We start from the raw sequence: 24,724 nt of genomic DNA, 5'->3' as shown, positions 1-24,724 counted from the left end.
GCAATCTTTGGCTGTAGGGCTGACACGATCATGAAATTTTAGTTGACGATTAAGTATCATAAATAATTGCGATGAATAACTAAATTAATCTATAACTATTAAAGTGCCCTGTGATGGACTGGCGACCTGTCATGAGTGTATCCTGCCTTCCGCCCAATGACAGCTGGGATAGGCTCCAGCACCCCACCGCGACCCAGAAGGATAAGCGGTTTAGATGGTGTGTGTGTGTGTGTGTGTGTGTGTGTGTGTGTGTGTGTGTGTATAACTATTAAAGCACTAATCTTAAATGGCCAAATTAGCTCATTAGCCATCTTGCTTCCTAGCTGTTCACTCAAATGAATGTCTACAGTTACAGTCGTGTAGAATCGATCCAAGAATTTTTTCTTAAAAGTGAGAAAATAACACTCTGTTAACTTATAAAATAACATTCTGTTAGCGTTCATACTAAAAACAATTAAACAAACAAGTATGTTAGGGCTTTTTTGTTAAGTCTCATGATGTGTCTCAATTATTGAATTTACAGCCTCTCTTACTAACATTTATTTGCCTCCACCCAATTCACATTCTGCTTGTTGTGGCATAATATGATTGTGAAATCTAATGACTGTGGACAACAATTGCAGTCAGCTTTAAATAATTGTGATCATCTCAAATAATTACGATTAGGCAATTATGTAGTAATTGTGACAGGCCTACTTGACGGACTACTTATGGACTACATTTGGAAAAAGGGGAAACATTTTGTGTAATAGATTTTTGCCTGAACTGTTTCTTCAGGGATGAAGTATTTAATGAACCGGCTTTTGTGTTCATGCACAAAAACCAGCATCTCTCAGCTATGTTTATCTCGTCACTGAGTTCTATGAGTGTGCTTAAGCCAGTTCCCACGCATTCCCTCCCTCCACTTTTGTCATTTTGCTCTGGGCTTTTTGATTTGCTCTCCCTACGCACTATGCTACAAGTGTTTTCTTCCTTTTACTGGACCCATAAAGCAGAATCCTCTGTTTGAGTGAGCAGAGCATCAGGCCTGCCTCAGTTATGAAACACTATCGATCGCTATCTCTCTTTTGTAAGTTTAGTTTGAGAGATGAGGAGAGAAGGGGGTTGTTAAAAGTGTATTTGCGTTTTGCAGGTTGGTGTGCAGCTTGTTACAACTGCATGTGCTGTAATGGGTTTAGAGAGCTTTTTAAAATTAAAGTTTAAAAACCCTGGTTACTGAAAGGTGAAGGTACAATTTGATCTCCCATGTTTGTTTTGCTTGCTCACAGACTTGTTGCTCTTCACATCTTGCATGTTTATCAGCAACTATCAGATGTGATTTTCAAAACAAGACGGCACAATATAGCGCTCCTTAACCGCTGTGCGACATCAGACATCAAAAGTGTGCAATATGCAAATGAGCCTGTAAACATCACTGAATGTTTTATTGTGTGCTATGAGCATCTTGGCCAATCACAGATGTTTTTTGAGTGTCGGCATGAAATAAGACATGATCTTGATCCACATGATCCAACAAATATAAATCATTTTGGCCAAAAATAATGCAGATCCCATCAAGAGTGAAATGTGTTTTCATTTGAACGTGTTTCACAGTTGAAATATGTGTAGTCGCCATACATATCATGCAGCCCTAACCAGAATATTGCACTGCTGCCTTAAGGTACTCTCATTTTTTCACTCTCGCGCCTTTTATACTGCACTTTTTACTGCTGTCATTTTTTTCTACTGTGGCTTTAATGACAAATTTATCATAATTGTGATTAAATTATATCGCAATATGTCACAGTTTGCTTTTCTGAGCATGTCGTGGATATCGTCAGTACTGAAAGAACACTGCATGTTTCATTAAAAAGAGCATAATTTGTCGTGTTGAATTGTATTTAGTGTAGTGTAGTAAATGAAACATACAGTTAATTGAATAAAAATTGGTGTATTCACAGTTTTTTTTTGGCCACTAAAGAACTTTTCAAATGTTTTTTTTTTCCTCTATGAACAAACTGTCAGACTAGTTGAATTTTCACAAATTCACAAATATCCAACATTAATAACAAAACGGCTACTTTTCACCTTTTTTCCCCGCTTATGCAAAATACATAGCCTCTCCAGCCAAGCACTGGACTAACTGGGTCAGGTCATGCTGCAAGGGATGGTCTCTGAGTCACTTAAAGTTCAGTTTAAAAAGGGTTGTGCTGTGATACATAACCGCCATGTTATTGTAAAACGACAGAGTAAGAAGATAGTAAAAGCACAGTACCTGTTTAGCTGGGATTAGTTAGCCAGTCAGTTGACTGCTTGTTTGCTCCCTCAGTGTGGAAGCTGAGTTGTGAAAATTGAAGATTTTGGCAAGTTTCGTACATTATTTATAGTTTGTTTTAAAACAAATGAAGATGACTGTTTGGATAAAGTATGTTCCCTGTGAGTGCTGACAGTGTTCTCCTCTTTTTTTCTCCTCTAAACTGGTCATTTTTGTGTTTTTTTGGGCGACGAGGTTGATTCTCGGGTAGGTCAGCGTCCTCTGGCTTTGAATTAGATTCTGGTTCTGGTAGTTCAAACGTTAGAAGCTTCGATTTTTAGAGGTTGTAGTGGTGTTTTAGAAAGGCTGCACTGAAATGAAAGAGAATTCTGTGTGATTGCGTCAGCTGAAGCCCTGCCAGCGGCTTCATTTCTATCCAGGAGAGGCTTTGCTGCCCAATCTAGCGAGCTAACGGCTATGCTAATGTTAGTACAAAGATGAAGTCTTGTTCAGATTTTCTCGTTCCACCTTAAATGTTTTAGTAGTTACGCTCTGGAGAGTTGGAAGCTGAAGTCAGCTTGCTGTTTTAATTTTCATGTTCCACCTTAAATGTTGCAGCAGTTACATTCTGGTGAATAGAAAGCTGAAGTGAGCTTGCTATTTGAATTTTTTTCCGTTCCACCTTAAACGGTGCAGCAGTTACATTCTGGCGAGTGTGAAGCTGAAGTGAGCTTGCTGTAAAAATTTTCCCATTCCACCTTGAATGTTGCAGTAGTTACATTCTGGCAAATATGAAGCTTAAGTCAGCTTCCGTTTCAAATTTTTCCGTTACACCTTAAATGATGTAGCAGTTACATTCTGGCGAGCACGAGGCTAAAAAGAGGCTGCACCTTTCCCGCGACTGGCCGTAGTTTCAGCGCCTTCAGCGGACACGCCCCCAGGGTTTCAGAGCAGAGAATACTGCTTATTTTTTCATGATTTTGAAATCTACTTTTATATACTTGGTGATTTTTTTTTTTTTCATCAGTCAAATTTGGCTGGATGGTTAATAACACTTTTTCTGTGGTGTGACAAACTAATTTGTTACTGCTTTACATGGACTTTAAATATCACAACATGACTTTTTCACAATATCATCAATAACATACTTGTCTGTTCCTGAAATAACACTGAGGCCTAGAGAAGAAACTGCTGGAGCTGCAGAGAGCAGTGCATAATTAAGCTATTGGCCAGAACTGAAGGCTTCCTGAATGTTGTTTTCTTGCATAGTTGAAAAGCCTTGTGTTTTCTTTCCTTTTGGCCAGAGTCCGCTAGCCTTTAGCGCTGGCGTCTGAGTGTGGGTGAGACTCTGTGGTGGGTCTGTGCCGCCCTCCCTGTACACACACATGCACACAAAGATGCTTACACACACTTCTGCTCAGTGTCATTTCCTGCTTGTATTTTCATCGGAAGCTGCTGTTTGCTAGATAGTGCATCCTGAGCACATTGTCCTCATCAGAGAAACTGTTTTTTGTCATTCTCCCAGCCCTCCTCCAGCGCTACACGCTAGGAGCTAATCTATTCATGAGTTAATTGCCGGTGGAACTGTGCAACATGAGGAGAGAGTATAGAGCTGGATGATTCAGGCTGTTACAGCCGAGTCATAGAAAGGGGTTTCCCCTAGATACACATGCATACCCACATGCTCAGTCATGTCCAGAGAGGCTAGCTGCCCAGTGGGATGACACGAGTTTGAAAGTGCTACACAGATGCAGTTATCGCTGTGAACAGACTCAGATCTATTAAGCCGCTGGTTGCTGTTTGATGGGCAAAGCAGACGCCCACACGAAAGTGAACGTTCCTGAAAGAGAGGATGGAGTGCATCACTGCCAGATTGCACTCTAATGCGAACGCTTCCTTTTTTGAATGCTGTTCATGTGACTAGGTACCACGAGGCCAGGAGCGAGGGTTGGAGAATGTAACCATGACTAATTGCAGAAACCTCAGAAAGAGCTGGAGAACCTTCAGATGTTCATATGCAGGTGGAATTATGCAACTATTTAAAGAATCTTTATCCTATTAATACAACCACTCTTAAAAAGATGGTTCTTCAAGAGTTCTTTAGTAAAGACAGTGATTCTGTATAGAACCATGAACACTCAAAGAATCATTTGCATGCTTAAAGGGTCCTTTGCATGGTGAAATGGTTCTTCACATTGATGGAGAATGTCTATGTAGCACCAATATAGGTTCTGCTGTTGTTTCAACCCTTTTTGTTTTTTATAGAACCATACACAACACATTCTCCATCATTCTTCAAAATATGAAAAACCACATATGAAAAAATTGTATTCATAATAAAAAACAAAACAAAAAAAAACTGTTTTGTTTTTTTTGGCTTTTTGTTTTTTTTGGTTTTTGATTTTTGGCCACATGTTTCGTGAACTTCCATTTCGGTTTTGGCCAGGAATTTTCATTTTGCTGCATCATTAATTATGATATTGGAATCATACAAGTATTGCAGACATTTGTTTAAAAAATGGACCAGTATTTCTAAATGTATGGTACTCTGCAGACTGATTAGGTGATTTTGGGCTACTGTGCTTTGGTGCCTGCATTTTATTCATTTTACTGCTTTTGTAACCCTTTATAAATAAACATTATTTCTCCATAATGCTAATCTAGTCTCAGATCTAATGCGGATCAAGTCCCAATGTCTACATAGTATAAATATATTTGCATTGGTATTGGTATTAGCGATGACAGATATATACATGAAAAATACTGGTATATCAGCACTGGCCCACATTTTCCATATCAGTGCATCCCTAAAATAGACACTCTTATGCAGCACGCAGCACTCAACATTTTGCCTTGCCATGTCTTTATTGAGCAAATAGTTCAAACCATCAAGGTCGTTGTATTTATTAACTAGTAGATTCTCCTTTATTGGCAGTAACATCAACCAAACGCTTTCTGCAGCGGCAGATCAAACGTACACAGTGGCATTTTGGCTCATTCCTATAACCTGGATTAGAGGATCATTCCAGTAGTGATTGGGAACATCTATGTGGTCTTCTGTCAAACTTGTGCATGTGTAGCAGCATTTGTGTGTTCTTTCCTCTTGGTACCCTACCATGAGCAGCACTCTGGTTCTGTTTTTCTTATATTTCTAACAAAGATGTCTGTAGGTTCTTAGCTGTCACTCTATGTTCTTTGTTTGAGGTTTCTATGGTCTTCGTAGCAACTGTGCTGAAGTTTTTCTATTTGTGAAGGCTGTGCCTGGCTCTGGACCAAGTTTCCATTCTTTGGTGTCCCTTACCAGTCTTACAAGCTAACTTTTCTTCCAAGATTCCTGAAATCTCTTTTTTGTCAATGGCAGATCAAACCCACACCTAAATTGACTGAAGCTTATTTTTCAGTAGATATATCTGAGGAGATTAGATGTAAGACTGTCACCTTGCAAAAAAGTAAACAACATAAAGAGTTTTCAAAACTGTTGAAAAAAATGATTTAAAGGTGCAGAGAAAATGGAACCTCTTAACAACCACCTGCAAGACCTGGTAGACCACCAAAACTGTCCCTATCAGATAAACAGCACTTAAAGCTTTCATCTTTGAGAGATAAGAGAAAATTAAGCTTCACTCTTGCTTCAGATCTGAAAAAAAACCCCAGCTGTTTCTGTCCATCCTTCCACTGTGAAAAGGCAGCTCTGCACTCTGAAACTGAAAGGATGTGTTGCTGTGAAGTAGCTGTTACAGAGAAAAGGAAATGAATAAAACAAGAAAAAAATGCAAATCAAACAAAGAAGCTTCTGGTTTTCTCTGAGCAATGGACTGACCTTTCCAGAGTCCAGACCACAACTTCACTTAATGCGTTTGGGACTGCTTGACTTGTGAGAAGCAGAAAATACAATCCAGCTTCTAAGACTGAACTTTGGAGGTGTGGGGAAAAAATATCTCTGCAGATTTTTTGAAAAAAGTGAAAGCAAGTCTTCTAAAAAAAAATTAGAAGCTGTAATAAAAGGTAAAGAGTGGACTCACTAAAGACTGAAAAATCTGATATTATATTTTGTTGTTGAGGCTTCTGTGCAGTTTGCCTCGTCTAAAACCTGATTCGGAATGTTCTGTTTGTTTCAGGTGATCGGGCTCTTGGATGTGTTCACGCCTGCCACCAGCATGGAGGAATTTAATGACGTGTGAGTAAATGAATTCTTGTCTGCTGGTGAATTCATGCTGTTGTACTGCTGCACAAAACTGCGCCACTTTCCGTTATTAAAAATTCCTATATGCTCTTTTCCCTCTTTAAGCTTCTTCAGGCATGCACCAGCATAAGATGTGCATTTGTAAATGGTTGGCTCAAGTGCTGAATTAAAATGATTTACTCATACTTCTATTTAATGCATCTGCAAGCAGTGGCGTTCCTCTTCACAAGTGTACACTTCTTTGATACCTGTCAGTGTTTCACTTTTGCAGCAAGACAAATAGCAAGTGGAGGGACAGGAGGGAGGGGGTTTTGGGGACGTCCTCTGTCGTTAGCTTCTCTAGCAGAAATTTGCATTCTCACCACAAGTGTATTTGGTAAACGTAGACTGCTAAGCAAAGGTTTCCACTTTAAGCACTGTTATGTAATGGGTCATACAGCATGTTCATGATGTTAATAATGTACAGGAACAAGTAGGATGTTCCATGCTGTATTTTATACAGAGTTCTGAACTCCAGTCCCACCTGCAAATAGTCCTGTATGATAATGAGAGAGAGTTTTTTTTGGACAGTGGACAGTTTTATTATTTTATTTTAAGTATTGCACACACACACACTTATTTTAAAAATGACATTCAGAACTTTCAGATCTTTATATTACATTTAATTATTTTTTTTTTTAATGTTTTGGGGGATAGTATTGTAAACCGCAATGAAAGGTTAGGTTTTTATTAGGATGATTTTTTTTCCACCAGCATATGCTGATCTTTAACAAAATTTATTTTATATGAATGATTTTGAAAACAGTGATTCCAGGCTTTTGAACCTAAATTTAAAACGTGTATGTGCAGTGTGATACACATGCACATACATGCTCCCTCTTTCATTCTGCTAACTGATCTCCTAATGGAGATTTCGGAGTTTGATCAGAATAGGGCTCTGAACTCACTGCCGGCAGGTTGCTTTGGGACGCAAGCTGTAGCATCTATGTGTGTGCTCAGTTACCGGGCAGAATGTCAGGAGGAGGTCCACTTTCGGGAGGGGAAAGACGAATCACAGCTGACAGGAAGTCAAGTTGCTTGGCACCAGTGACTCAGGCTGGTACTCTTTTGAGCGTTTGTGTGTGTGTGTGTGTGTGTGTGTGTGTGTGTGTGTGTGTGTGTGTGTGGGGGTGTGTATCTAGCTGCATTTCCACCTGCATGTGTGGGCGGTGGAGGGGGCAGGGGTGGGGCTTATGATACGTGCCCCTTTTATTTATCTCGGCGATGAACAGGCGGCCTCACCGCACTGTGACGTGCTTGTTGATAATCTCCCCACCACTCATGTGGAATCGGTACTGATGCGAGTGCCTGTCCGTGCCTTGTGATAGTCTAAAGGGAGTCGGAACACGGTGGCCAGACATGTGCAGGGAATATCTACAGTTACTATAGCAACAGACCCTGTGTAATTTTTTTGGATGTGCAATAACCTTCACTTCTCTGAGGCTCATTGTAATCGAGAGGGAGAGAGACAGAGAGAGAGTAGGGGTGGTCAATATGACAGAGCCTGTAAACAACAACCATCAGTGTCTAGTGACTGAACTGCATAGTAACAAGTAGGGATGCATCGATACCGATACTGGTATTGGGTATCGGGCTGATACCATGCTCATTTACTCATACTCATAAAAATTCACAGATACCAGCGTTCCAATACCAGCTAATACAGTGTGACGTAAGCTGATTATACAGTGCCACGCTAATGAACAAACGCAGTGAAGGAGGCTCTGCTCACACATCGAAGTGTTACTGACTCTGTGACGGTCGGACACAAAGCCACAACCTGTTTTAAACATACAATCACAACTGCTTCCCCGATACGAATGGAGACACAGAGGCCAGCTAAACAGAGGCGAAAACGTTGACATTTGCTACCAAAGTCTGTGTATGCAGACTTTACTCTGTTTGACTGAATAGAATAGTGAGGTATAAATGCTAATACGGTGTTTTTTGTAAAATAGGCTCCAGAGAGACTGTACTGTCCTACATCACCGCCTGCTTTAGCTTCAGTTTGCAGTGTTAGCTGAGCTGTTGTCTCAGTTTCTCAGCGTGTTTGCTCAGTGCTCGGCGCACAACATATTTTGAATAAAACAACTTTAGTTGGAATTGTTCAAACACAGAGCTATCTGTACGGCTGTGTTTCATGTAGTATTGACTGAACATTTTTGTACAGTGTGAAATGTACAAATCGTAGGCTTTGTCCATACAAAGAACAAGATTTCTAAAATCACACAGTGTCTGGCTTTAGAGGACATTCAATTACATATTTATAGAGCATAGCTAGCTAATGCACTTCATTTAAAACCAGCTAGATTTTAATGCTTTAACTGTTAAGGTACATTGCAGTCATTTACACCAACCACTAGTTAATTCTAAGTAGGTTAGTCAGTATAATATCTGACTCGGTATTGGCGAGTACTAAAAAATACATAGTCGTACTTGTACTTGGTCTGAAAAAAATGGTATCGATGCATGTTAATAACAAGTAGCCGATTGGATGACAGCTTATTGTTACAGCTTAATTTATTAATATATTTTTACCAATTTTTTCTGTTTCTTCTTAAATAGCCTGTTCTATGGCCTTTTAAAATGTGGTACTACTGGTTTGCCAGTGCATTTTTGTCCATTCTAACTTGTTTGCAAACCTCAGAGAAACTACATATTACTAAAAATGTCTTTAAGTGTCATGATATTGCACTTTTCCTCAGTGGAGAGCTGGCTGGCCTGCTTTGTCATAGGGCATTTTATGTTTTCCTCTCTCAAAGCACAGTGCTTCTGTGTGTTCTTAGGACATGGGGAAAATTCCTGGCAAAAAATACTGGAAATTCGCATGCGGGAATTTATTGGAAATTGTCTAAATTTACCCAGGACAGAGTTTGCCAGGATTCAAGTTGCATTCTGTTTGTGGGGTTTGTGTTTTTGTCTGTCCGCCCAGAGCTCACAAACCCTTCACACTCTGTCCTCTGTTGCCACTGTCCAGTACGCTGCCATTCCTTCATTGAGTGCAGTAGGGTGAAGGCCATTTGAGGTCACATAGTCTCTCACACACACTAACACACACACACACACACACACACACACACACACACACACACACACACACTTGTTTTTATGCAATATCAGGACAAGAGGTCATACATGCATATTATATATGTTGTTGCTATCAGGGCAGAACCTTGTATCTCCATGTTTGTTGTTTTTAATGTTTTTACAGAATTCGAAAATATAAATCGCCCTTTTATATTTTAAAAATTCATAATGAATAAACCGATAGACATGGTCTAAAATTACTTGTGGGAAAATATTGTTTGATTAACTTTCATTTAAAGTTAAGAATTCTTTTGAGAGAGATGAGGTTTTGTCCTGACAGTGACAATATGTAAATTTCCCTATGTAGTAGTAGTAATAATCATAATAAAAACACATTTATTTTGTATTATCCAAAAGTTTGTGGACACCCGCTCAATAATGTTCCTGCTGAAATCAAGTTAATTACAGCATTACTGAGGTCAGGTACTGATGTTGGGTGATCAGTTCTGGATCACAAACGCCACTCCAGCTTTTTCCTAAAGGTATTGGATGGAGCTCCATCACTCCAGAAAAATACAGTTCCACTGCTCCACAGCCGAAAGCTGAGGAGCTTTATATCCCTTTCGTCGTCACTTAGCATTAGGCATGGTGACCTTGGGCCCATGTCTGGCGGCTTCAGAGTATTTCATTATATTGGTAGTGCTTCTCTATGGAGATTATACAAGCTCGACGGGCGCAATTGAACATCTAAGTGTGCACCTTAAAGTAGCTGAATTTACTAAGTAGGAGTGTTTGGATACCTTTGGACTGAGTGTATATGTAAGTACTATGTAATATGTTCTAAATGCATTTTATATATTATTGCTGTCCAAAAAAATAATGCAAAAAATACATTTATTTCCACCTAATTTTGGACTATTTCTGTTAGTCCATTAATAATGAAATTGGGACTTAATGTAAAAAACAGCTGCTGTACTCCAATGATGTAGAAAAATATAAATAGTAAAAATGGAGATATATGTACACTGACGATATTCCAGTGTATATATATGTAGTAATGGTGTAATCTATATTTATTACAGACAGTACTGTGCAAAAGTCTTAGGCCCGGACACACGTTGTTTAAAACCATTTTATCTTGGCTATAAGTGTGTTTGAAGAACAAAGCTAGTTTGCAGAACAAAGTTTGGTTCCACAGTTCTCCTGGACGCCCATAGCGATAACATAGCATCATCAGCATACCTGATTCAACATCATGAAGGGTTAATTAGCCAAGCCAGGAGTAGGATGATAACTACAAATAATGCTGGGTTTCTATGAGGAGAGGTGTGAAAATGGTTACACAAACACACTGACATACATAAGCTCAGCTCAGTGCATATTGAATTAATGTTTTTTTGTATTTATTCTAATATTAGTCTTTTTTTCTGAAGAAATAAATGGTCACTGCCCGGATAAATGGCTTTTAGTTCTCATTTTCTCAGGTATCTAAACTGTAATAATATGTTCTATATGTATTATGTAATCATCTGTAGTTGCCAATCCCTTACCTTAACTTTAATGTTAGCAAGCATGCCGTTTCAGTTTTAAACAAAGCTTTTGTTGAACGTGGCAGTGTAGGTTAGGCTTTCCTTACAAACTCAGTACGTTTTTTGCTGAAAATGTACAAAAAACAAACTAACAAAGAGAGACAAGAGCCACACTGTGGAGAGAGTTGTGGCTGGCTGTGCAGGGAGTGGACACAGGAGTGTCCGTAACTAAGCACACACTCATGCAAACGTGTACACACTTACACATATGCTGGGCTGAAAGAGCTGTTCTACGTGCCACTTTTACTCTCTTAACCATGAGAAGCATGGAGACTAGAGATAAGAATACTCTTTATAAATATCCCCGCACCAGACGTTAAAGAAGGGCAATGGGGATAAGTGGAGGGCCAGATTTAGCAAGACATATTTACAGAGTTTGTGTATGTGTATGGGAGTGTGTATGCATAACCACATATACTGCTGCAGAACTGCTACCCTTTAATGTAAAACATTTTTGCAGCCCTTAATCAGCACACCCTCTGCGTGTGCTTTGAGTAGGCCAGGCTTTCTTACTTGTTTAGTTTAGAGCGGTTGTAGTCATGTCAGTGCCGGGAGCTGCCCGGATTCCTTCCATAGAACACCAGAGCTACTCACTGTTGGCGCCAGGCCAGCAACATTATACTGCTCCCTGCTGGGGCTGTGCAGCTAATAGGCTCTGCTAGACGCAACTCTGGCCTAACTTCAGCCTCTGTTACCCAATTTGTCACTTTGAGTGCAGCAATAAAGATATTTTATGGCTTCTTAGAGTCAGTTTACTGACATTGTGCAATACATTCTATTTACACTGCATAATTATTTATGTAATATAATTGCATAATGTATTATATAGTTTGTTACATAATGTATAACATTTACATCCGATTTGCACGTCTATATTGGCAGGTTTGGATCTGCCAATCCTGCAGTTTTTCTGTTGGGTCCAAATTGGCCATAGCATGGCAGAAATGCAAATGGATGTTCTGCAATACAGAGTAATTTTCATCAGGTTCAAATCATAGTAAAATATCTCCTCTTGCACTTGCAAACCTAAATGTTTACTTCTAATTACATAGTAATTACTATGTATTAATGAATTGTGTTACATAGTAATCCAATTGTGTGATTATGTATTTACCTGTACATGGAATTATGTATATTTTTGTTTCTTAACTTTTCATCCTGTTTAAATGATAATAAAACACAGTTGTAAGCAAAAGTTTGGACACCCCTGGTCAAACCGCATGTCTTGTTGATTCCTCTTTAGGGAACAAACTTAACTGGCATTTCTCTGCAAATTTTAATGTGCAGTTTCTGTTAATGTGTTGAGTTCACATATTGGAAAACATAAAGCCTAATTATAAAATGTGCTCTAACTTTTGCACAAGCAGCATTTTTTCCCAATATTTTAAAGTCAGTATTTGTGCATTAAAATCTGCAGGAGTGTGTTCTCTGTAGGGGATGCATTCATTTCTTTTCACTTAGAAAATCAACAAAACATGATTTAATATCTCTTCTACTTACAAACACGTGGTGTAGATTGAAAGTTTAGAATTTGCACCTTTGACAGATTTTTTTCCACTTATTTCAATGACCTACATGTGAGAAATAATTAAATGAAATATAAGAAGAGGCATTTTTCTTGAAGGTAGTTAAATTCCGTAGTAATCATAATTACACACCAGTTAGTCTGCTTCTATGTTGTGTAAAAGGGGTGACTGCTGCACTGTTTTGATCTTTTTTTAAGCATGGCTATAAAAGACAGGTTAATAATTGGGTTTGGTCTGTTGCTGAGTCACTATGATTTCTGTTGACTGCCAGGTACCTGGTGACTCACCTAATGGGTGCTGACCTCAACAACATCGTCAAGTGTCAGAAGCTGACGGACGACCATGTGCAGTTCCTCATCTATCAGATTTTACGGGGCCTCAAGGTCAGTTCCCTTTTCCTTAGTAATCAGGCAACACCATAACCCCCAATTATGTCATCAGTCTTACCTTTGTTTTTTCATTTCAGTGGCACATGTTTAAAGATACATAATATGTTTGCATTTCATTTGCAAACGACACGTCACTTGTTGACTATGAATCAGTTGGCTATTGAGTAGGAGCCTCCCATAAAACAGGGATGCCTGCATTCTACTTTTTCCTTCCAACACTAACACACCTGCCTCTAACAGGTAGATGCTGTTTGATTAGATGCATCTGTTTATATTAGGATTGGAACTAGAGTCTGCAGGGTGGTAGCACTCCTGTAGGTGCAGGTTTGGGCAGCTCTGTGCTTTTAATGTTTTCAGCATTCCTTTAACTTGCTGTAACCTTCTACTATTTAGGGTAGGGCATCATTTGATGCTTGCTGATAATGATACCACTGTTGATTCCTCAAAATGGTTCTGATTCACAATCAATTACAAAACCAATAAAAAGGATTAGATGCTTCATTATAGGCTGTATGCTTTATTAAAAGAGTATATCACTGCTGTCAGGACATTTTTGCGGTTTTTCAGTTTTTGACATAATTTAAAAGTAGCCATGGTCCTATATATTGTGTGTAAATTTCATGCTGAATGGACCAACAGAAATGACCCAAAGTTACTTGTAAAAACGTCTGGTTTCATTGACTGATATTAAAAGTGCAGTAGTTTTTTCATTCTCCTATAAAGTTCTCATTTTGGAGATATGAGGTTTTGATCTGACAACAGTGATATGCTAGAAAGATTAGATTATGCTTTATTGAAGAGTAAGTTAAAAAAATGTTAAGTTTAAAAAGTTGGTAACACTGAACTTGAACCCTGCTTTATAACATTGGCATAATAATGCCATAAGCATGTCATGGCAAACATCATATGCTGATGTATGTCATGTCACAAAAATGTGACATGACATAAGCTGTCATAGCATCAAATGTTATGACATCAACATAACAGACAGTGACCTCTAATCATAATATGACGCTGTTATATTACTGTACAAAATCTGTGACACCTATGAAAAGCGTTTGACATTTCCCATGCATGTTTATGGCATGGCAATGTCAGTGTTACGTAGCAGTGTTCAAATAAAGTGTTGCCAAACGTTTTGGAGCAACAACTCTCTTTAGAGGAAGATACACCACAAAAAGCCCACAAAAGCTGAATGTAATAGGAGGTCTAAATGCTAAGCATTAAGTAAAGGTATCGGTATTGCACTTTTATTTGACCAAGAGCTTCATTAAAAATTTCTGACTTCTGCCACAGTAGCCCTTCTGTCGGTCAGGACCAGACGGGATAGCCTTTATTGCCCTTGTGCAACAATGAACCTTGGGTGCCCAACACCCCTTTGCTGGGTTGTGTTGCGTTTCTCCTTGGACCACTGTTGGTAGGCACTCACCACTGCTGATCGGGAGCACAAGCCGTGCCGTATTAGAGATGCTCTGGCCCTGTCGTCTGACCAACTGTTCGCTTAGCGTCTAATATATTTTGACATGGGCCATTTTTATGAGAAAATCAACATGAGAGAATGCCACGAAAACATTCCCCAGACCATAACACTGCCACCAACAGCGTGTGGACTTGAAGTGGTCATAATAATGTGACTCGACTGTGTATTATTTAGTATATTAATATGAGGTTTGAGACCCAGCCACAGTAACAGAGCACTAGTTGAAGCTCTTTGTCAAACAAAAGCGCAATACCGATCCCTTTACCAATGCTTAGCATTTAGATGTACTATCACAGTCAAGTTCAAATAGGGACAACGATAAAAGTCTCTGTTGAGGTTGCCTGAAGTTGAACTAGTTGGTGAAAAACACTCCAAAAGCATGCCCACCCATCTGGAACCTGGGCTCATTCATGCAACGTGATACCAGCAGAGAAATTGCTCAGATCCTAACGTCTGATTATGTAACTATGCAGGTTTTAAGCAGCTGTCTGTCAGTACTGTTAATGATACTGCTGTAAGAGAACAGAGCACTCTTCAATCAAACATTGACATGCAGTTCGGTAGTTTCATTTTTAGCTTGTAACTAATTGCCCTGTCACTGAATTGGATCGATTTGTCCTTCTCTCCCTCTAGTACATCCACTCAGCGGACATCATCCACAGAGTAAGTCGTCTGTATCTTTTTCCCTTCCTCTCTGTCCTCCTGTCTCTCTATCCTCCCTGTAACAGAATGACTGTGTTATTGCCCCAGCCTCTTCAGAGCCTACGCGGTCAGTGTAATGTCTCGGTCCATTAATGTAGAGCTTGGTTGGTTTTTGTCATTAGTCTGGTGCTTGATTTTTATTGCTGGTCGTGGCTCTGTGAGATGCACAGGCTGAGGAAGTGTGTCTGGCATCACTGGCTTTGTAAACAAGCCTTTATGATTGAAAAATAAAGAAACGTCAAATACATGAATTAGGCCAAAGGGTGACTTTCATTAGCAGGTCTAAATAAGCTGCTATAGTGCAGTATTGCAGTAGCTCGCTCTATCACTCTCTGTTCTCTCTCGCTGCTGTGTGAAAGTTTTAGGCACCTGAGAAAATTACAATCAAAAAGTAAATCTGGGAAGTACAGTTGGGTGGTATAACAGTAAGAAGAAATACCACTGTATTAAAAAATGTTGCTGGTATTTAAAAATTATGGCAGTGTGTCATTTACATGGCTGAACGGCCAAATAAACACTTTCAACCCACACTGATTTGTGGTGTGGGAGCTCACTGATAGATGGCACTGATAGAAAAAGGGGAAAAATCAGAGCCAGGAAAAGACTCAAAAGAAAACTAAGCATGATAGTAGCTCAGCAACGGCAAGAGCTACATACACAACAGATCACGTTCAGCCACTCGACTTGGCGCTTTCACATTTCCTCTAAACACGTGTTATTTTAGCTTCACTTAGCTGGAACCAAGCCTGTGCTGTGGCACACCTTTGCCTTGCTAACTAAGCTATCGTTAGCTTAGCCAAAACGCTACAGTTCCAAATACCATGGAACAGGTTCACTTTCAGCTTTCCTTCACTCCAGACTTAGTGACTCAGCTTTTATTCTCTCAGACATAGTTTTTTTGTCTTCTACACTGGTTTCAGCAGAGAACTAGTTAATCAGAATTAAACCTGTACTGTGGTGTGTGGAACTGCTTGAGTCTGTAGCCTTCTCGCTAAGCCAATGTTTAGTTTGCTAATCAGGCTACAGATCAAACTACCAAGAAACAGGTTTAATTTTGACTTTGTTTCTTCAACGCCAGTTGCTTGACCACTTCCTCAGATTTGAATCTTTATCATGTAAACTTGTGTTGGTGCTTTAGTTGGCCAGAATCAAACGTTTTGTGGTGAACTTAGCTGTTATTATGCTAGCTGAGCTAATGCTAACCAGCTTCTCTCTCCTAGTTAGCAGCACTGTTTAACATTCAGCAATTGTTCTATAGATGTCTTGACATTTGTTGAATGATGGCTTGAAAATCATGCACAGCGTTCGCTTATTTGTGACCCATGTAAGCAAACTAAACTTTTTGATTATTTCGATTTTGAAATAACACAGGGTGAGGCGGCACACAAGCAACATTAGGCCTTTTACGCCATTTACCATGCTTTTAGGCCCCCATCCGGTAATACCATATACCATGGTAACATTTGGAGACTGTTTGTAGTTATGAAACAAGCAGATGCTGCCCAACCCTTTTGGGCAGTGAGCACTCATATTAAAATAAATACAAATAACATGAATACAAAAAGTGGTAATTATATGTAAGTCAGTATTTTTCTTATTAATTTCCATAAGCAATCCTTAAATCAGGAGTTCTGGTTGTGGATTTGAACTGGAATATTTTTCTGTGCTTCTCATAAACATCTCCAAAATTTAGTCTTAGCATTTTTTTTTGCTTCTCACAATCCAGATAATCTCAAGTAAAATTATTTGTAACTTCATTTATATAATTTGGCTAAGTGTCTGTTTAAAAAATATAACATCATGATATTTGGAGGCAGTGCACCAGCAATGCAGTGGTGTTACATTTAAAAAGACTGAAAACTATGAGATTAAATGCTATTTAATCAATTATCCTGTGCAGTTTATCAGTTACTATAGGCTAGTTGTTGTTTATAGTCGTTTATTGTTTACAGGCTCTCTATAGTTAGTCTAAATCTGATTTCAATCACTCATGCAATTGTTCAGTACTCTAAAAGTGTTTATCTGACTGTATACTCAGAAAAGCGTATTTTGATGTGATGTATCACAATAGTGATAAAACATTGTCATATTAGCCACTTGAACTTGTAAATGATAAAATGTATTTCTATCCCCCTCTACAGGATCTGAAGCCCAGTAATCTGGCTGTAAATGAAGACTGTGAGCTTAAGGTCAGTCTGTGTGTTTATGGTGCTGCTTCATACTGGCTCAGGCTAGTTTCCTTGCTGACCTTAAATGCTTTTCTTCCCCCTTTGACCTGTTATTGTTTGTGCTTTAACTGCTAACCTGCACTGACCAACACTGTTTTTATAGTGCAGCAAACAGATGGCGAGATGAGGTCTAATTAAATGTCCAGGTAAGTCTCTTTCAGTTTATGGCTGACCCTTCCCCCCCACTCTTTGTGCTCAGATTCTGGACTTTGGGCTGGCGAGGCACACAGACGACGAGATGACGGGCTACGTTGCCACGCGATGGTACCGTGCCCCAGAGATCATGCTGAACTGGATGCACTACAACATGACAGGTCAGGATCAAGTGCACTGATTCAGCGGGGTTACAAAAGTACAGTTATTGTGCTTCTCTGGTTCAAAAGCTTGGAATCACTTAACATATTAATAATTGTGATTTTATTCAGTAATAACTTATACAGTGTAGATTGAAATATTATAAACAAGTCACAAGAACAACATTTTCATAAAGTTTTTCCACAGGAAATGAATGATATACTGTAATTATCTATATGTAGTAATTTCTTGTCAGGTTATCTGCCTCTATTTGAGCACCACATTTCAAATATGAAGTATCTTGGATATTAAATTTATTATAACTTCATTCTTGATGTTCTTAACATACGGCTTTCCCACTTATTATGGATTCATGCAATTCTCTGTTCATTCTGGACATTTTTATAGCTTTTTCTATATGATTTGAAACCTGTTAAGTTTTAAAAGTTTTAAGATGTGAAATCTGCAGCGAAAAAGGTTTGATGTTATTGAAAACAGTGACTCCAATTTTTTAAACTATTATAATTAGGGATGCACCCAATTGTGGTTAATTGTGGGCTGATACCAATATCCACTAATTTTCATGTACGCATCTGCTGATGCCTAAACAATACATATCTAAACAAATTATAAAATGTGAAAACTAAGACTAGATTCATCTGGATAAGCATTACAGGGAAATCTAACACTTGTTTGTAGAGAATTACAACTACAGTAAAATGAATAAAATGCAGACATTTTAGCACAGTATCCCAGTAACCGATATCATCATGATTTTAATAGCTACCGATTCAGAGCTGCTTTTAGGGAGTTCTTGACTAATCATAAGAAGGACTTTTAGATGTCAGATGTCACAAAAGATGTTGGTGTAAGTTGAATAAATTGGTGCATTTATGGTGTGTTGCAGTGGACATCTGGTCTGTCGGCTGCATTATGGCTGAGCTTCTCACTGGACGGACCCTCTTCCCTGGCACTGACCGTATCCTTTTTTGCCAAAACTCACCTTCCTGTATTTCTCATGAAAGTATGCGAGCACTTTTTCTTGACAAGGCTCTAATTGGTCCTTAAACTCCACTTGAACCAATGAGATTTTCACTTGCAGTTATGCTTTTGAGCTTTCGTGCATGTTCCCAGCAAATAGTACCAGGACTTGCGGCAAATCCCTCAGTTCTGAAGGCCTCAGGGAACCGCTTGTGTACGACTTTAACATAGGCCCTTCATAGAAGGGAGAATCGACTAATATAATGCCCTGCAGCCTCCCAGTGAGTCACAATGCCTGCTTGTGTTGACGACAACATGAACTTTGCTCGTTTTTTTCGAACACACAGTTCCTGGCTCAGCTCTGCCCAGTCCACACATGCCTCGCCAGGAGTTGCTAGATTAGCCCCTGTGCTCTGGGCCCCTTATAAAAACCATGTGGCCTTTGGAACACGCGCACAAACACAGAACAGGATCCTGGGCTTTTTCTTAAAGAGAAATGTGAAATGTGGTTTAAAACATCTGCAGAAGAATGTTTCCAGTTGACTTGATCCCACTTATGACTTCACGTCCCATCAGTAGCTTCCTGGTGCATCGGTCTTGATGTTTGTTTGCTGGTGGAGGCAATAGAGTACAAGTCCGTCTGTCTGAATGTGAGCATGTTTACGCATTGCCTTGTAGATGAGATTACATTGGTTAGACCTCAGTTGATGTATATAAGTGATTTGTGGCTCTGTCCTCTAAAAGGGTGCTTGTTTGCTCACATTATGCCCCTAAGCCTCATTCCACGCATTAACTAGGCCTGTGCATTCCAAGCACTCTGGCAGTTTCCATGAATTTAAAGCAGGAGCTATGCAAGCCTATTTAGAACTTTAGGAAGTGCGTAGGTACTGCTTATGGTCATTTTTTTGTGCAGTATTGCGTGTTGTTTTTATTGCATGCTTTTGCTTTATTGTTGTTGTCTCATCCCTGCATTGGCTAGAGGTTTCTCTGTTTTAGTTTGAGTGCATGACCTGTTGCCTCCTCTTTTTCATCTGCTTTCAGCCGCTGTCCAGCAGTCTTTTCATACATCACCATTCTGTTTCTCTCTGTCTCCTGTCAGTACTCTGTTAACCCCATGCTTTTTCAGGTTTAGTAAAAGATGCTCTGATACTGTTTAGAAGTGCTCGGAAACGTTGGTTTTGACGCTCACCGGTTTGTAGCCACAGTCTTACATCCTTGCTGTTATACAGTGGAATGCACAGAAGCCAAAGATGTGTGGGCTTCTTCTCCGCTTGCTTTCAATGTACTGTTTTACACACAGTAAGCAACTCTTTAGAGCTTTCCCTCTGCTCATTATGCTCATTGGGGAACTGATGTGGACCCATACTAATGCATTGCTGCGTTTGGTTTAACCCACCATCTATAGGGCTTTGAAAAAGTACTTGCCCCTTCCCGATTTTCTCTCTTACCGATTTTCACTGTTACTATCAAGTATCAATTACTGTCAACTGTTGTGGATCATTGTCTTGCTCCATAGGCTCAGCTTCAGCTCATGGTCAGATGAAAAGACTCTCTCCGTAAGAAATCTCTGATAAAGAATAGAATTCATCTTTCATTCAATAATAATAGATGTCCTTAGGCAGCAAAACATTCCCACACCATCACACCAGGTTTGATTGTTGGTATGACGCTCCTATTGTGAAATGCAGGATTTGCTTTACGGCAGATAAAAAGAGACCTGTGTTATGCTTTGTACTGGTCAGTCCATCAAACATTATCCCAAAGGCACAGGGACCACCCAGGTGCTTTTTGTTTTTTTTTTTTTCTTGCAAATGTGAGGCAGGAATTGATTTTCCTTTTGTGTAGATCTGGTTCATTGATGTCCTACAAGCTTACAAGCAGTTTTGTCACCAACCTCATGCTATTTGTAAAAACTGGTTGGCTACATTCATGCCTGTGTTCAGTCAGCTGAATGTCATTATCCATTCTGTTTTGTTGTTTGAGTAGGGGGCAGTCACTTCTTTATGTGGCTGATTTGCATGTTGGATATGTTTGCTCCGTAAATAAATGAAATAATAAGAATAATTAAAAAATCTGTTTGTGTTTGAAAATCCTCTCTTTGTGTAATATTACGTTTTGTTTAATATGTAATATTAATGTTTAAAATTACGGTTTCACCATGACAAATATGCAAGAAAGGAAATCAGGAAGGGGGCAAATACTTTTTCTGCTCTGCTTTGTTCACCAGCACCGTTTTCTCCATGTTGTGACAACTGTGTAGTGTAAGATAATTTCTAGTACCATAATGAGTAATCAGAAACGAGGTGGAGAGATGTTTTAACAGTGAAGCCTTGAGTGTTGATAGAATTTCTTTATCTTATTCTTCTTTAATCTTTATGAGGCTAATTGATCCACTATTAAATGTACATTCTTTTCATTTTTCATTCCAGCGTTGATGAGATGAGTTGGGATTACGCTGTGTGACTGAGTCGAGTGTCCGTGGGTTCTTGGCCATACATGTCGAAAGAACTTTGTATTAATTTTTTTGGTTTAGCTTTTCAGCATCTTTGGTTTCAGTTTTGTTTCTGCAGTCCCCGCTTCCATAGCCCATCCCACTCCCTGCGTTTTCCTTTATGTTGCTCCTGAAGATATTGATCAGTTGAAGCTTATCATGCTGCTCGTCGGAACCCCAGGGCCCGAGCTCTTGATGAAAATATCTTCAGAGTCTGTGAGTTTTTTTTTTTTTTAGTTCTGCCTGAGTGTGACTCCCTCTCTCTGCTGCAGTGATAGCATCAGCGATCCAGCCTGATTGCTTCTTTTGCTTCAGCCGCACTTCGCCAAGTGCTTTTGCAGCATGTCTTGAGTCCTCTTTTTTTCCTCCTCATTGGCATGAATCACTGTTGTCTCCTAGTTAGGTCATCTAATTGCTGGGTAGAACTCTTCCACATTGCCACATGTGGGCTCTAATGGTTAGATAGATTGCAAATAATTTGAAAAACAGGGCTAGCGGCATCTTTTAGAATCACTTTCATATTGCTGTGTGCAGGTCAACGGCTCACTTTTTGTCGTCCTTGATGCTTTTTCATCCTTTAATCCTTCTATCCATCTATTGTTTACCACTCATCTGTCTGTTTTTGATTAATTCGTGTGGGCATTTTGGGCGTGCGCGTGTTTGTTAAGTCTAACATCGCATGGCAGACCTCAGCTTCTGATGTATTCTTCCTCCTTTCCTACATCATTTTATTTTTGTTTTTGCTCCCTAAAAAGTGATGTGTTCTGCTCATCCTGGAATTAAACAGGTAAACGTAGACACCGCTGAGTGGGTTTAGAAAGCTGTGGATGGTATTTAACTGTATTGTCATTGTAAGCCCCTTGACCTGGGTGCCTAAGATATAAACCAGCTTCAGCAGATAATGCGCCTGACTGGAACTCCTCCAGCCTCGCTAATAAGCAGGATGCCCAGCCACGAGGTGAGCAAGGACCCCCACAGTCCATCCACATGTGTCCGTATAGTGAGAGTTTAGCCTATTTTTATGCCAAATGCAGTCAGACATGTTTGGAGTCAGAAATTTGCTTAGTTATTCACAAGAGCTGTGAAGCTAAGGTAGCTAACATGGAATGGAAGTTTATTCCACACCAGTCAGCACTGTGCATTCCACACTTGCCTCAGACTGCATTGCTTCAAACTTGCTGATACTGTATGACGTATTGTTATGTAGAAAACTGACAAATATGGAAAAAGTGGCTGCTACTGGTATTTTTAGCCATGTGATGTATTTAGCTTGTTTTTGTGTCACATTGGACACGTCATGTCATGATTTTCAACTAAATTTGTGGCAACAACTTTTTTTTCACCAAATTATTTTGAATAGAATAAATGACCTTGTAAAACCAGAGTTAGTTTAAGAGGAGCTTGGCCACTTCTTATGTCTCTTATGTCTATCAGAAATATGACTGCTAAATGCTAGAGGGCACCTGTGAGCGAGTCATTAATGAATGGGAGTGAATATAAGTGAAGAGGAGTAAACGGCTAAAAACGAAACATTAAACATTTGTCTAGGACATTTTTTTTAGTTTTGGAGAGTAGACAGACTTATTTCATTAAATAAAATAAATACATACATAGAAAATGTACCTGTGAATTTCCCTTTTTCTAGTGCAAGCAGTAGGATGCTAGCATTACTGCTACTAAGTGCTGATTGATTAACATTACTGCTACTGAGTGCTGATTGATTAACATTACTGCTCCTGGATGTTGATTGGTTGGTAAGCCAATCAGCCTGTTGGCTGAGTAAAACGTTCGGCATTCAAAAGCACTAAAAAGGGTAACAGCAGTGTTGAAATATTGTACGCTGTTCTGTGTTGAGAAAATCAGTGCATTTTGTGTAAAAAAAAAAATCGGTGCATCTGTATAAAAATATATAAACAATTACAAACTATGATTTTGCTGAAAGGCTCAGTAGACAGCGTGTTCGCTCAGAATGCCCTCTAGCATTTGGAAACAAGTAAGAATATATTGAGTGACGATTCTCCTCAATACAAATTCTCTTCTCACTACCAAGGCCAGCAATTAATGAAAAATATGCTATTTTGGCAAAATTTATTAGCATGAACGAATTTGTACCCACTAATTTTCATTCATTCTTAGCAGTGTTGCCATTCTTGGGCAATGTGTTCTATCAAACATGGCTACGTCACAGGGCAGAGAGCCTTCAGGACTAAGCGTTCCTCAATCTAGAATGTTCTGTTTTTCACAGGGAACTGTTTGTCCCGGTTGATCCTTTATCCTCCTGACACCCCATCCCCCTCTCCTGCCTACTGCCTGCTTTTTTGTCTCAGATACATCTCTGACCCAGTTCCTAACCCACCACAGCACACTGTGGGCTTCAGACGAACGCCACCTCCTTTGTCACGCTGGCATGGTGGAGTGTGCGCCAGTGCTTGTAGCTTTAACATTGGGTGTAGATGCATCTAGTGCACACCAGTATTGCTGCTTATGTTCACAGCATGTCAGATAAACAGTTCAGTCTTGTAAACAGGTCAGTGACAAATAAGACTAAATGATCATTAAAAACAAGTCATGAAAAAGGATGTAATGTGCATTTTGCATGAAGAATATTTTCAATGTGTTTATATTTGTTTCATAGCTTTTTAATGTACAAATTCATTTTTAAACAGGATAATCAGGTTTACTTCTCATAAAATGTCAAATGGTGCAGCCGAAGATTATTACTACGTGTGTAAACAAGTCTTTGTACTTAGATACCCCTATAAATTTTGCCCTTGAACTCATACTTGTACATTTTGTTTTTCAAATAAATAAACATTGATCTGATAATAGCACTTTTTTTTTATGGGTTTCCTGGGGTCACACCACCTGACTTTGTAAACTGAACCAGCCTATACCTGATGCAGAAATGTCCTTTTGTATTTGTGAAAAGGCTATTGACATTGGCATTGCACCATAAAGGTTTTTGGGTCTTCTTTATGGTGCAGTAGCCTGCTCACTCTTTTTTAAAAGTATGTCAGATTAAAAGTCCTTTGTTGTCAGTTGTTCCATGTGACTTTTGGGGAAATCAGAAATTGTGGACAAGTTTGAGGAGCTGAATTCTTTTAAGGATTTCCTATTTTATATTAACATGAAATTATGCCGAGTTATTTTATTCAGAATTTTAAATGACCAAAAACTTTTTAATGGTTAATTTTACATTGCATATGTGGTTGGACAGTTGCACCACCTGACATTTTAGACTTTGGGAGGCATAAATGCCTAATATGAATTACTTGTTAGGGAAAATGATAAATTTGAGCACAAAAAATATCCATGTCATGTTATTGACTCAAATACTATACTATATAGAATAAGCAGTTGATATAGCAAACATTGTCAGTTTCCAGTTGATACAAAGACACAGACCAATGCATATTTTCCAGTCATACTCCCTCCTTTTTCTCTTTCCTTATACTCTGGCAGTTATATCATTATTTTACCTGGATTTGTTCTCAGTAAAGGTTCTAATCTGCAGTTTGAAGAGCTTTATTTACATGCTGTTTTGAACAGGCTTGCATGCAGT

At 39.1% G+C, this 24,724-nt stretch overlaps 1 protein-coding gene across 2 annotated transcripts in view; it reads left to right on the top strand.

The window, feature by feature from the left end:
* Positions 1-24,724, top strand: part of mapk14b (mitogen-activated protein kinase 14b) — a 40,754-nt gene that overhangs the window by 12,003 nt on the left and 4,027 nt on the right. The window contains exons 3-9 of one of the 2 annotated variants that reach the window (XM_036559780.1): positions 6,352-6,410; positions 12,869-12,980; positions 15,100-15,129; positions 17,310-17,357; positions 17,596-17,710; positions 18,598-18,669; positions 21,299-21,378. In XM_036559780.1, coding sequence (XP_036415673.1) covers positions 6,352-6,410; positions 12,869-12,980; positions 15,100-15,129; positions 17,310-17,357; positions 17,596-17,710; positions 18,598-18,669; positions 21,299-21,378 — 516 coding nt within the window. Of the gene's footprint in view, positions 1-6,351; positions 6,411-12,868; positions 12,981-15,099; positions 15,130-17,309; positions 17,358-17,595; positions 17,711-18,597; positions 18,670-21,298; positions 21,379-22,040; positions 22,121-24,724 lie in introns of both variants that reach the window. The other variant, XM_036559779.1, reaches the window with a different exon arrangement.

The sequence above is a fragment of the Colossoma macropomum genome, unplaced genomic scaffold (genome assembly GCF_904425465.1).
Source record: "Colossoma macropomum unplaced genomic scaffold, Colossoma_macropomum, whole genome shotgun sequence".
Lineage (NCBI taxonomy): Eukaryota > Metazoa > Chordata > Actinopteri > Characiformes > Serrasalmidae > Colossoma > Colossoma macropomum.
This window is presented reverse-complemented; position numbering and strand designations above follow the sequence as displayed.